The 14,952-nt window shown below is 44.0% G+C and overlaps 1 protein-coding gene across 1 annotated transcript; it reads left to right on the plus strand.

Moving 5' to 3' along the window:
* Window positions 1-719: 719 nt before the first annotated feature.
* hmgcll1 (3-hydroxymethyl-3-methylglutaryl-CoA lyase like 1) lies at window positions 720-14,633 on the plus strand (the record flags this gene model as incomplete). Its single annotated transcript, XM_080848484.1, has 9 exons — window positions 720-815; window positions 1,640-1,717; window positions 2,379-2,486; window positions 2,850-2,945; window positions 3,194-3,342; window positions 4,452-4,515; window positions 4,695-4,883; window positions 13,645-13,770; window positions 14,532-14,633. The coding sequence occupies 9 exons, from the start codon at window positions 720-722 to the stop codon at window positions 14,631-14,633; spliced, it is 1,008 nt and encodes a 335-aa protein (XP_080704610.1).
* Window positions 14,634-14,952: the final 319 nt, after the last annotated feature.

Raw genomic sequence — 14,952 nt, forward strand, 5'->3', positions numbered from 1 at the left:
CCAGGTTATTGTCATAGGAGGACTCAGCACTAGGACTTCATTAAGCCTCTCTATTGTTAACATCTGGGCGAGGAAGAATGGCTCTTTCACAAGTAAATTGTGCCCCAGCCTCACAGAGGGATTCTATTACACAGCGCAGTTGACATTGGCAGCAGTGGCAAGCCTGGCAATGAAAAAACCTTCAGCTGTTTCAGTCACAGGAGATCAATCAAGGCCGAATGTTTCCCTGAACCCCTTCTATTTCCGCCGAGAAAGAAACGGCTAGGTGAGCTGGACAAGCCAAGCGTCCTGCCGCCAGTCTTTTCTGTGTTTTGCTCTGGTGCTGAATCCCCATAGAGCTCAAACATACCCGCCAGGAGCTCACAGCTCGGTGAGTCGTTTATAACAGTGTCAATCTTATCCAGACGAAACAGCAGCTCACAGCCCATTCCTTAATGACACGCTGCTGACGCTCCCCTCCCCCACCCCTCTCTCTCTCTCTCTCGTTCTATATCCCTTCAAAGGCGAGGATGCTGCTGCCGCCATGGTAACCGCTGAGTCACCCTCTATCATGATGTGATTTACTCTGCCAGCGAGGCCTGACTACGACTCTCGTTGCCTCTTAGCAAACGCGTGACCGTGCTCACAGCTCGAGAGAACGCCACTGCCACAGGTGCTCCCGCGGCAGAAAGGGGTTTCTCCAGCGCATCGAGGAGAAGAACCTGTCGGGAGCCTCACCGATGGGTAGCATCCCCTCCGCGGTGAAGCACTGTCTGAGCTATGAGCAACTCGCGCAGGATTACCCTTGGCTGGCTCGCTGGCTACAAGAGGAGAAGGTGGGGGACTCTTGCATGCTTCAGCACATGTATCGCACATGTGACTTAGAGCGGGGGTGGGGTTTGATATCATTATACATAGAACTGGGGCTTCTGCTTGCAGTTCACATTGTTTATAGTTTGCGGATGGGGAAGGCTAGATACCTTCGTAAAGAGAAGAACGAGAAAGAAACAGCTGGCTTTTTCGGTGTGATGCAGCTACTTAAAATAAGGCGAGCATGACAAGACGAGGATGTAAATTATGGATGACTTATAGCTGATGAATCAGACAGGGCTTTCAGACGATGCGCCCGGTTGATTTACAGGAGGGAGAGAGGAAGGCCCCTCTTCCACTCCCACAAGCTAAGGTCTTTCCACTGTCATTCGCGGGGAATGCTTCTAGTGAACGCCCCGTTAACTCCCCTACTTTCGCCCGGTTTGATTTAGTGGAATTAGAACAGATGCAACATTAACATTAGGTAGCATCTCAGTAGGGTATTTCTTTCTTTCTCAAGGTCAAGGTTTATTGCTGTCCAAATGTACTAACAGAAATGTTAAGCTTCCTCCTTTCGATACCCCCAAAGCTCAAAGCTGGACAAAGTGTTACTGTTGAAAGGGAGAAATATGTCTTCCAGACACATGGCAAATTATGAATGGTCTGGCAACAGAAAGTCTAATGTCAAAAGTGTCTTGACTTACAACTCACACACGGTAAAATGCATCATTTGACAGGAAACTTTGCATACAGTAGGCTATGCATCTTTTACAGACTGTTAGATTCTCCATAAAATGAAATACAACACAGTTAACACATTCATTACCCTGCTCTTTTGTGTCATTTGCAGTATGGTGCCATTTGTGAATTCCCCAAAACGGTCAAAATTGTTGAAGTTGGACCAAGAGATGGACTGCAAAATGAAAAGGTATTCTATATCCTCAAACCTCTTTTCATCATAAACACAGTGCTTTCAGATGGATTACCATTTTGCGCACACTTCAAGTCTAAAATTGAATTAATATTTACTGAAAGATCCACTGTTCCAGCAATGTTAAGTACAGTATACCACACAGGGTCAGAAGAAAGGAGGCTTTATTCTCAAAGGAAAAGACAAAGAATGGTTTGTAGTGCAATTCACATAGGCTATTGGTTCATGAAAATAGGACAAAATGGATCTTTCTCAATGATTACTGAAAACATATGGTTCACATTTTCCCTTCAAATACTATATTGATGAAATGAACATAAACCGACCTTGAAATATATAGGAAACACGACATGGTCCCACCAGATGGCTCATATGTTATAAGTTTAGTAGGAGTAAGTCATATCTTTATCATTCCCACAACCATGTAATGCTGTAACTCTCAAGATGGACATGATGACAGTGTTAAGGTTTGTGAGTAACAGCACGCAGCGATTTGGAGAAATCCCTCTTTTGAGGTATAAACGCAGCAGCTGAATGCAGTAAATTATTGCAATTGCAAACGCAAAGCAGCTGAATTGCACAGATGCTCGGAGGGGAACCTCTGAACCTCCTGTTAACTGGATCCTCAAAGACCAGCTCAGTGTCATTGTCTTTACAGGAAATGGTGCCGACAGAGGTCAAAATCCAGCTGATAAACATGCTCTCCGAAACGGGCCTGCCCGTGATTGAGGCCACCAGCTTTGTGTCCTCTAAGTGGGTACCGCAGGTAATGGCCCTCTTTGGTGCGCGCGGAGAACGCGCTGAGTGATTTACGAGGCGTTCATTGTTCTCCGCGAGACTGGCGAGCACAACCTGTACCTTAGACATTTGAGTTATGCATCAAACACGCAGATGTTTTCAGAATAGTTCTATGAGATAATTTTAAAGTTGCTGTTTTGGGCTCCTTTGTGTCAATCCTAAATGTTACAAATATGTGTGATTCATGAATATGGATTAAAGTTATGAGTGAGCCAAGTAGATTTACAAATTACCTTTGTGTCGAGTTAAATTGAATGTATTGTGCATTCAAAATAATTCAAACTCTCTGCTGGACACATTAACCCTTATATGTTGTCTGTCTATCCCGTAGATGGCTGACCATGTTGATGTGCTTAAAGGAATTACTAAGTCACCTCATGTCAAATATCCAGTTTTAACACCTAACCTACGAGGCTACCAGGCTGCTGTGAGCAAAATTGTTTATTATTTATGCCATGACATTCCCTTTTTGGAGTTATTAACAACTGTTTGTCACTTGTTTAAATGTTTATCACCCTTTATATACAACATATGTCCTGACTTAAAATTAGTTTTCCTCTGTTAACCTTTAGCTGAATGGGTGTGTTTACATCACGTGGAGAGCCTTGCCCTGATCAGTAAATGTTTAGCTTGACTGATTTATATCCTTTTCCCAACGGTCTCCACATCTGAAAGGTTAAGGCGGGGGCTACTGAAGTAGCTGTTTTTGGATCGGCCTCGGAGACGTTCAGCAAGAAGAACATCAACTGCTCCATCAAGGAAAGCATGCTGAGGTTTAAAGAGGTCATCGCCTTGGCCAAGCAGGCAGGCATACCAGTGCGGGGGTGAGCTCAACCCCCTACCACCGTGAATCTTGCAGCTTGACAGATTTTGTGTACTGAGCCACTGTTTGTTGGGCATCGCCTCTGTTTAATAGTGTACGTTTTGTAGCTTGGCATGCAAAAATTAGGTCTGAAACTTACAGTATTTTTTAAGGTTTATATATTTATTTATTTATGTTGCAGTCCCTGTTGAAAACGGCTTTTGTAACTGTTCACTTCGAGAGATGTCATCAAATTTAACTCTCATAATCTATCATTGATGCATGAAACAGAACATAAATACTTTTTTGGAGGAAGAGGGGGGTGGGGGGGGGAGTTATTTCCTCACAGGGCACCTAGTGAGGACAAGCCGTGCGAAATTATCTCATTTGTTAATGGATAAATAAGTCAAGTTCCAGATGCCTGCAGCTTCAAAATCTAGTGCTTTGTATCAGTAGCAAGTACAAGTCCAGATGTGTCCAAGCAAATATGCCTTGTCAACCTGTGTGGCAGCAGTCTTTAATCTTAAAAAAGAAAGAATTTTGTTTTCCCAAGGCCACACGTCAGTTTCATATTCTACTTTTGGCAAATGGGACTTAGTGCCCACTGTTCAAACAGACTGAGAAGCAGTCCCCCCCCCCCCCAACACACACACACACACCCTCTCAGTGTGTAGCAAGACTCCATGGAAATTCCGGTAGCTAGCTGAAGTATCGTCTAACAACCAGGAGCCCAGGAGAAACATTTTCAGCTTTTCACTTGTTTGTCCGCTGGTTCGAGCAGTAAACGTTTCCTACACATATGGAAAGTGCATATAGTTTTACTTCTTCTCTTTTTTCCTGGACTCATTTCTCATTCCCACGGTCAACATTGTGGCCTCTACTTAGCAACATGAACAACACTGACCAAATGTTATGTTCCCCAACTGCAAATGTTTTACAGTATCCTCTCAGCACTGCTAGAACTTCTTTTTTATTCATTTTACAATAGGGTGTTGGGTCATCAACAGTGACTATAAAAGCGTCATTTTAGGCAGAGTTTTTTTACGGGTGGTGGGGGGGTGTTCTCAACACTGACCACACAAGTCTTCATAGCAGAGCCAAAATAACTGTCTGTTTCTTTCTCATGTTCAGGTATGTCTCATGTGTTCTCGGTTGTCCATATGAGGGACACATAGAACCAGCCAAAGTAACTGAGGTGAGCAAATTCTATATTCTTCCTTCTGTTTCTCTAAGGTGAATCCTGTTAATGACCAGGCTTCCCGAAATAAAGTCCAAATACTATATAATAAGTGTAAAAAATGTATAGGTTTGGCTTTTAATAGGAATGTGGTAAAGCTTTCCCACAAATGTACTCTTTCCATTTTTTTTATTCAGGTGGCGAAGATGATGTATGATCTGGGCTGCTATGAAGTCTCGCTGGGTGACACCATCGGTGTGGGCACACCTAAGCTAATGGCTAACATGCTACAGAGCGTCATGAAGGAAATACCCACCAGTGCCTTGGCAGTCCACTGTCACGATACTCATGGACAAGCCTTAGCCAACATCCTCATAGCCCTGCAGGTGAGGGTCTGCGTATTGCTGGTGTTGCCTTTAGAAATGGGCTCTGTTTTATGTAGCTGTAGTCGTGTGTAGGTGAGGAAATTGTAATAGCATACGACCCATTCATAAAGTTATTTTTAGTAGTTATTGCATTTGCAGAAGGGGGAAAAAGTCTTCATGTGGGATTTGGTGTCCCAAATTTGCCCGTGACCTTGCAAAGAAGTGAAAAGGAAAACATCAATTTGGAGGAGGGTTAAAAAGGAACCTGACACCGGAGCTTGAGATGGCTTGACAGCGGCGGCAAAAAAAAAAGAAACGCAACAAAAACTCCCCAAAAGAGAAATCGTCTCCTCAAAATCCCCTGAATAACATAAAACATGCCTGGCTGGCGCAGTCATTACCAGACCAGCTCCTGCTTCACGTGTGCTAAACACACACCACTGAGACATATCATGAAGTCGCTACTGCAATCACTCAGATTCAGATTCAAACTTCATGGGCATGACCATAATGTTCTACAGTAGTGCCAAAGCATATGAGGAGAGAGAGTTCACTGTATATCGAAGATACATCAGAGGGGAAAGGGAGGATGGGACACATAGTAAGAATCAGGGAATCAAGGTATCGTCTCTCTCTCTCTCTCTCTCTCTCTCTCTCTCTCTCTATCTCTCTCTCTCTCTCTCTATCCCTCTCTCTCTCTCTCTCTTTATCTCTCTCTCTCCTTCTCTCTCTCTCTCGCTCTCTCTCTCTCTCTCTCTCTCTTTGCTTTGGTACAATTCGCCAGCTTTTGTTCAGGGAAAGCCTTCAATCCGGGGGTGTTTCAGACACAACCCAGAGCCTCCACTGACGCGGCACTATCAGCTCTCCAGGGCCCTTTGTGGCTACTCTTTCACAGTTTGTCTTCCCCGGGCCGCGCAGGGATGCTCTTCGGGGGCTGGGCGGGTCAACAGCTGTCAGGAGGTCGACACAAAGGCTTACCTATTGGGTGTCTGTTTCATATGACAGGGCTCCGGCCTTGACAAAGCCCCAGAGCTGGAGAGGAGAGGAGAGAAGAGAAGAGAAGAGAGGAGAGGAGTGGGAGGAGAGGAGGGCCAGGCCCCTGCGGGGCTCCCAGCTCGTCTGTCGCTAGCCTGTTGAACCCTGTGACAATGCTTTGCTTAAAGGGCAAGGGGAAAATTATCCTTTCATCACCCACTACTAAACACATGGTGGACGGGCGGGGGTTTGGGGTGGTGGGGTGGTGGGGGGGGGGGGGTGAAGCGGGGCGGAGGGGCAGAGGGGGGGGGGAAGGAAAACCCCAGGCTCTAGTAATATGCCTGCCCGAACTCCCCTTCCTCTAATTCCTCCTCTTCCATCTCTTTCCAGCTGTAACTGTGTAACCCTAACTGGGGTCGGCACTTCACAAAGGTACCCATGAATCTCCCTCACTTTGTTGTGAATTGGGTGTCATGGTTGAGGGTCCTATTTCAAAAAAAAAAGATTACAAAGAGACATAGAGCAGCTAATTTGAATTCAAACAAGCAATTGTGTTATACCTCTTTCACCGCCTCGGATCCTGTTTCCCCACATATTAGGCTGTGAGTGATCTGAATTACAGATTCGCGAAAACAGGTTTAGCTAATAAGAAAAGCTTACGATCGGCAGGAAGGCCTGTGTTTTTGTACGTACAGAAATACCTCCTGAACGTGATTGGGTTATTCTAAGCCAACATCTGCGTGCACGACAGAACTCTTTTCAGCTGTCTCAGCTGTTGGGGGCGACCGTGTAAAATAACTCCTTTCCAGACATTATGATGTTGGGCATATTTGACAACAGTGAAGAGAAACAGGGACAAGGTGAAATTCCTCAGTGTGAATCAGCATTAAGGCTGATTCACCACAGCTGCCTCTTGCAAACCACAGAAAATAATAACAGCCGAGTAAGTTCAGTCGGCCATTTACCCCCCCCCCCACCCCCCCTCCATGTTCAAAAAAACGTGGTGGAAATGAAAGATGTTATCATGGCTTTTCATTACTGGGTGCCAGGAGTCCACTACCACCACCAACTGAGCAAGAAATGAATTCAGCTAACCCTGTCAGATTGGAGTCACCTCTGCTTTTGTTCATGATAAAGACATGCCATGCTCTTTGTACCTTTCTTTTCAGACTATTGTTTTCTATGTGAGTGTGTGTTTGTGTGTGTGTGTGTGTGTGTGTGTGTGTCTGTGTGTGTGTGTGTGTGTGTGTGTGTGTGTGTGTGTGTGTGTGTGTGTGTGTGTGTGTGTGTGTGTGTGTGTGCTTCCGTGGTACAAACCTGCACTTGACAGGCAACACAATAGGAAAGTATGTAGTGTGCTTTCACAGGCCTGGCCTGGGAAGGTTTAATCTCATGGAGCCTTTCTTTGTGAGCGGAGGCAGACTTGTTTGACCATTGACAGGCAGTGATATGGCCAGACAGGTCTTGCTGGGCGTGCTGGTCTGCTAGTCTTACTAGTGAGCTGCTTCCCAGGGCCCCAGACAGGGCCAGAGCTCTCTCCGTCTCAAGCTCATTCAGCTCTGCAAGGCACAGACACACACACACACACACACACACACACACACACACACACACACACTCACATCAATATGTCCACCCTGCAGTGGGACACGTTGAGCAAACGTCAAGACAAAAAGTGCATCTGGACATTTTTTTGTTTCGCATGAGATAGTTGGAATTCAAACACTGCTAGATTGATTACAACAAAGATAAATTATGGCGTATCGGTCGATATTAACAGGTAACACTTTTTCTTTTTTTTTCTTTTAGATGAAGTTGATACAAGGACTGTTGTTCAAAGCATAACAGCCTGTGATCAAGTTATTTTAAGTCATATTTTCTGGACACAATATGAACTTGCTTCGTTAGTGTTTGGAAGTGAGAACTTCTGCAGCCTTGTGAGTCACTCTTTACTCTTTGAAGGGGAATCAGTGTAGTATCTATTTGGCCTTCGGGAAAATCTGATGGAATTCCTCTACACCTGGGGCAGCCGTGGCCTACTGGTTAGGGTATCGGGCTGGTAACCGGAGGGTGGCCATGCCCACATCCACGGCTGAGGTCCCCTTGAGCAAGGCACCTAACCCAAATCACTGCTCCCCGGGCTCAAAAGCAGCTCACTGCTCCGGGTTAGTGTGCTTCACTGTGTGCTTCATCGTGTGTATCACTACCCTGGATGGGTAAAATGCAGAGATAGAATTCAGAGTGTGTGTGTGTCACTATCTCTGCCGTAAAAAACAGTCACTAGTCACTAGGGCTCATTTCCATGTTCCATGTGTTGGCCAGGCCACCTGCTACGCAGGGAAAAAGCTTAGACTGGGGATTCTTGCTCTTACTTAATCATTTTGATGGCTGGGAACTATTGAATTGTAAATATATATTTATAAAAATCACAAGCAAACTGTTCCATTTAATTTATCTGACTGGTTATCCTCAGCATTAAATTCACATATCTGTATCCCCGGAGGAAGAACTTTGAATGCACGAAAATCTCGTTAAGGATGTAGGTTTGATGTACGACATTCAGTGCAGCCCAAAATGTCACTTAGCCCCTCAGGGTCCAGCCCCTCAAATGTTGATTTTGCTTCCAGGGGACTGCAGGGTTGGCTGCCTCTCTCAACTCCGGGCTTCTTAAACCTTTCCAGATTAAGGACCTCCACTTAAAATATCACACACTAGCAGCCCCCACCATCTACTATGTAAGTGTATATACAGTAGTCACTCTGTCAGTAGAAGTAGTAGTATTTACAGACTTTACTACTCATGATCAGTTATAATTATGGGTTCCTATAGCTCATCTGGTAGAACAATATGCTAACCAGATTGAGGATTTGGGTCATTTATAAAAAAAAAAAAATTGTAATCCATTTAGTTTCAGGTCAGGCTAGAGAGAGGCCTGGCTTTTGCCTTTCCAATGCCACGTGACTGGGATCCTCTTCACAGAGCTAAAAAGATTTACCGGTTAGATACTAGGACAGCACTGAAATTATGTCTGAAAGGTACCTTACATTTTCAAAAATGAAGTCCAGTCCTCTAAAGAAGGAAGCTGTAAAGCCTCATCCCCCAACCCTCAGCGGCCCCAGGGGCTGTGTCTAGGCACCGCTGTCTCTCTCCAGCATGAAACTAATCCGTCTGCAATCTCTCTTAGGTCACTGATACCAAAAAAAAAACGGGCTCTCAAAAGTTGCAACCTGTTCTAAGAAAATAATAATATAAATAAATAAATACGTATAATAATAAAATAAAATCTATTTCTCTGGCATTTGATGACTGAGACTGCACTACAGTTTGACTCATGGGCTCTAAGTCAAGTGTATGCTATAGACATAGGCTCTAGACAGCCAGAGGATGTTTGGCGTTGTAATCTTTACAAAAGATCCTCACAAAGGTCAGTGCTAGGAGGTCTCCCAGGCCTTGAAAATGCCACCGTGACAGTGTCATTTTTCATGGTTACTTACATCAAGGGCAGTAGCAATGCCTTCATGATTACAACATTTCTTTTTTGAACGGAACAAAAACAGTTGTCACAAATAGAGTCACGGAAATAAGATATCTTCCTCACTGCTGATGAAATAAAAACCATTGAAATACATTTTCAGATGTATTATCCAGTATGGTTGTTGACCAACCATTCCGCAGGCCTCAATTAGCCCTCAGAAGATTGCTGATGAAGAAACATTTGGCCTTACTGGAGATTAGCCCTCTTGAGATTGACGCAGTGTGTTCCTCTGGTTGCCATGGGAATGAGCGAGTGAGCCATTCAGTGGAAAATATTGCACTCTATGAGAGGGTGAGATTAGGTGTAGCACTCCCTCAGGCACGCCTGTTTAATAGCTGTAGCACCGGGACATGTAATGGAACTGGAAGGCAGCCCTGATGAATTCATTTCGGCGTGGGAAAACACAAGGGGTTCTGGCCGTATAAAATGTTTTTTCCCCGTTTTTTTAGTGGCTCGCTATGAATGGTAGCTGTGCAGCAGTAGAGTTATCACCGAGATTTACAGAGGACTGTAATCTCACTGTTTGATGGGGATGAAGGGTCTGGGATCAATTTAGTGACAAAAATATTTAGAAAGCTGCCATGTTGTCAGAAACAAACTGAATGTTCAATGTTCAATGTAATGCCCCACGATTTGCAATCAAACAGAATGTGATTTATAAATGCCCCGGAACTTACAGATAGGCACACCATGATTTACGAATTCAAAACACACCTCTCAAACAAACACAATGTGCTTTGCAAAACCAAATAAGCTACTTATAAATGACAAATACAGGACAGGTTCCACAAATGTTAACAAAGAATGGAAATAAATAAAACACATTTGCCATGCCTATATAATAATGCAAAACATCATTTGTGGATCAAGTGACTTTGGGCATTGTTTTTCCGCTTGTAAAACAAAAATAAATGCACGTACAGTACCTTTCGAGTTGCAAATGCAAACGCTCCAAATCAGCAGGTGGCCCTACAGCTCGGTGGGTCGTGTGTCTCGAGAAGAAAGTTGATTTGTCCTCTTACCTCCGCCAAGGAGCTCATGTTTTTGGCTTGGTTTGGTTGCCTGTCTGCCTGTTTGTTTGTCGGCATGATTACACTAAAACTACCTGAGCGATTTTCATGAAACTTTCATGGTGAGGTGAAGCATGGGCCAAGGAAAAACCCGTTATATTTTGGAGCGGATCCACTAATTGTTTTTCACCTTGGCTAAAATTGTGAAAAAGGGCATTTTGTTTTTTATTTGGTTCTTTTATTTTCTTTAAGCCATTATTATCGTTATGTTATGGCATATATTATGTTATGGTATATGTTATGTTATAACAGCCTTCTTCATATTTTTGTCACTAAATTGACCCCATAGAGGGCTTTACTCCTATGGACAGTTAAGTCAGTGACAGACTCAGTCACTCACTCACTCTCTCGCTCTCTCTAACTCTCTCTCTCTCTCTCTCTCACACAGACACACACACACACACACACACATACAGTACAGTAACACACACACTTGACACACTCATGCACTTACACACACACATACGCAAACATATACACACGTACACTTACTCACTCAACATGTCACAGTGCATCTCTGGCCGTGTGCAGAGTATCCCGCCCAGGTGTTTAAAGTGAGTCATTTGTGTGTAAGGAGTCAGGTCTTTACCTTGGCATGCACACATGCTCCCAGATCATAGAGGGTATTCATGCTGCCCTGACTCCTGACTTATAATTTCCTTCTTTTCTTGAAAATAACTCATTATATTTTGTCTACCTACTGATTGGCCAAAAATACAGGACAAGGGAACGGCTGTGGTTTTATAGAGGTAGCTGTGTTTATTTATTGCTGGGAGGAACTGTCCCAAGACGGAAAGTTGTCAGCACATTGAGCGCGCTAGCCTCCAGTACAATTACATACAGAGAACGTTCCAAAGCTGAGTCAGTACACCTATCGTTCGCAAGCATAACTGCTAAACTGCTGGACTCTAAGCAAACAAAAAACATAAGGAGTGCGGTGCGGCATTCCCCTCTAACTTTTTTTGTTCACCTGCAGAGTGCTGTACCAGCCAGCCAACAGCATTGCCTGCCAGCCAGGCAAATAGAGCCCTGTAACCCTGACCCTGTGGTTGTAGAAAGAAAAACTGAAAATGAGGTTTCATAACCTTCCCAAGAATTCAGCATTTTTTTTTTTTGCAGTGGCCACAGCTCATTGAATGTGAGCCCTTTAGCAGCAGTTCCACATCTGGTTTCTTGGCTGTGTTAAGTTAATTGAACACTTGCAATTTGGAGTTCCTGACCGCTGTTCCCCAAGTGGCCCTGTGTGTTGCAACAGAAACAGGAGTTTTTTGGGAGCGGGCTAGCTGTTGAAGGTTTCCCCCATTCTCAAGTGGCACCGCTCCATCAGGAGAACGGACCCTTTCTCTAACCCGACCCGGGTCGCTAGGCGTTAGCGTCTCGATTGCAAGGCGATTGACGCGGTAAATTACCGCTCTGTGTTTACACAACAAAAGTGTCTGCCCAATACAATATTCTCAACTGACGTTAATGAAACCGAGGGTCTGGAAATCTCGAGTGCACTGCACACTGACATGGATCGCTCCTGGCCTGCCAACACAAACAGCAATTACAGCCTGCTCAGACAGCCCTCCTATATGAAATAAGGCCTTGTCCCCGAGAAAAGGCACCAATTACAACCATTGTTTAAAAAAAGGGCAAACAGGCTCCTGTACTTTTCCTTGAGCTCGGTCCTGCCCAAAGGGTTAGAGGACCTCGAGCTCCGCATCCATCCCTGCGACTGCGTTGGGTCAGAGGGAGGATACGCACGTTAATTTCACCTTGCTGTGGGATCCTCCGACATCTGGCTCGGCCTCGGAAGCTGGAAAACTTCTTTAAGATCCTCCAGACAGTCACAGGGACATGTGGAAAACATTCTGATATCCTAATCTGCAAACGCTCCTGAAAAATAGGCAGGCCTGGCTTCATAATTTGTTGTGACAAAGAGAAAGGATTCCAGAAGCTTCTGTAAATAGCTTAATGGATTTAAAGCCCAGCCCAGGGTCCTGGGAGAGAGATGTCATACAGTTTCCTCTACCTGCTTGCAACAAGTGAAGTTGCGCACCTGCATTTGCTGGTCTGAAAAACAATGAACTTCCCCATGCGCCCTATCATAGGAACATGTGCTCAAGTCCAAGAAACAGTAATATGAAAACATCGCTTCACACACTCAAGTGAAAACATTGTTTATGCAAGTGAAAAATGTCGAATGGGGTTTTGTCAGGGTACGCTGTAAGATTAGAACAAAAAGTCAAGACCTCTGCAAGTCAACAGTTTCAGAGTATTTGGCTGCGCGATCCAACAAAAGCTCAGGCGTGCTAGAATGGCCTACAACGCATCATTAATCCTCATATGGAGGCCAGACACTTATGGTACACAGTCGAACGCAGTTTCCCCACTGTGTGCAGAAATCCTACAATTACACTGATTATACGCACGGTGAAATCCAAATTGAATCTGAGGAAGTTCAAAAAGACAAGGCAGACCTTTTCTTACAGGTGATTATTTTTTCATATGTGGGCGTGCTATTTATTCAGGAGCAGAAGACTGTGGTATTGTGCTCCCTGCTTTAGGATGGTGTCTGTGGGATTAAATTTGAGTTATTTTATGGCTTCAGGTGGAAGTGTTCCGTTTTTTGCGATGAAGTATTATACACGTTGGTTTTGGAATGGTCGTGAAGGGAAAAACCACAGTGTGTTTTATTCAGTATTCGTATGTCGTTCCTCTATGTCGGTTGTCATGAGAAGGGCCTGAAAGAGAGACTAAAAGGAAGAATCAAACAATTGTATAATTTTATCAGTTTAATATTAATAGAAAATCATCCACATGGTATGTGAACGGAGGTATGAAAGTTTTCAGACCCTTCAGCACCTCAGGTCCTGTCAAACTGAATTTGTTTGTTTCAGTTTGTATCCTGCTGATAGTAAGATGGTAACAACTGCACACTGGGGCAGCAGCAGCACCACTGAGTCTTGTCTTGTATAATTAGGCCTCCTGGGTAGTGTAGTGCTCCATTCTCCTACAGAAAAAGCCCTCAGTGCCAGATAATAAACAAAGCCATGTAGGAGAAAAAAAGATCTTGATTTATGCAACACATTCTCAGGCAACAAAACCACACAGGAACAGAACATCATAATAAAGGATAACTGATAGCATTGTAGCGAGACTTTACACCCAGCTCACCTTTTGTGGGTACTGAAAGCCTTTCCTGTTGTGCTCGGCGCAGATGGGGATTTCTGTGGTGGATTCTTCCGTGGCGGGGCTGGGAGGCTGCCCATACGCCCCAGGGGCCTCTGGCAATGTTTCAACCGAGGATGTTGTCTATATGCTCCATGGCCTGGGCATTGAGACAGTAAGTGTGTCTTTATATTGCCTGAGAAATCAATCCTGTGTCCTTTTTTGTCAGAGGTGGTGGGGGGTGCGAAACACCAAACAACACACCTGTCTCATAAGATATACAAGTGGATAAATGTATAATTATGTTTTAATGTATTTGTCATAATCAATGTATTTAATATAGAATGATAGCTTACAGTATTACAGCATCAACATCATGAATATGTTCCTCATCTTGTAATTGGATTGAAACCGTGTCAGATATGTATGTACATAGAAAGAGAGTGAAGATAGAGGAGTATATACCGTATGTTTTTATGTGATGTTTTCCAAAATCCAGTAGATTTCAGAAAAATGCCCCTCTTCAGCTGTAAAAGCAAACTGCTTCTGAGCAGAACATATATTTATACAGACGTCATTCAACCCACGTGTTGAGACCCGGCGCTTCAGTCTTTGTAACAACAGGACTATAGTGTTTCAGGCAGGTTATTGATTGTGGTATTCACTCCTGCGCCCAGGCAAACCTTTCGATCATGTCCGGTCTCCTTTAAAACAGCATTTTCCCCCCCATTGATCACGCTAGGCTTACCGTACACTCATATTACAGCTGTTTCGCCTCATTAACCTTTTAACTGCTTGGAGGAGTTTTGAGAGCTCAATTTACCTCTAATCCCTAGCCATGTGTTTCTTTTTCTGTTGCACCCCCTGCTGTTAGACACATGTGCGTGCAACTCATTTGATTCTTCCCTTTTTTTTCTGTCTTCTTTTTTGATCCAGGGGGTTAATCTTTCGAAAGTCATAAATGCAGGTGAATTCATCTGTCAAGCCTTAAACCGGAGAACCCACTCCAAGGTTGCCCAAGCCACCGTCAAGTCCTAGCTATTTTAAGCCACTGTGTCCCAAAGTATTAGTATTAAGATATGATAAATACTGTGCCATTTATGTAAATATGAATTATTTTTCAGTGAATATAGAGCTTTGCACTATGTCGATGTTGCTTAAACATACATTTTCTAACTAACTTACTAACTTCAGATCATTCTTCCTGGGCACTTTAACCACTGATAAACATGACTATTTTTCTTACCAAAAACATTCTGGCATTAACATTTTTGTCTCCCAGTAAGCTAGTCCCTAGGCAGACGATTCCTCACTTTTGAAAGTTGTTATGTCTGTTCCTGCTGGTGTCTTCCTCTAT

Source organism: Sprattus sprattus, assembly GCF_963457725.1.
Source record: "Sprattus sprattus genome assembly, chromosome: 12".
Classification (NCBI taxonomy): Eukaryota; Metazoa; Chordata; class Actinopteri; order Clupeiformes; family Clupeidae; genus Sprattus; species Sprattus sprattus.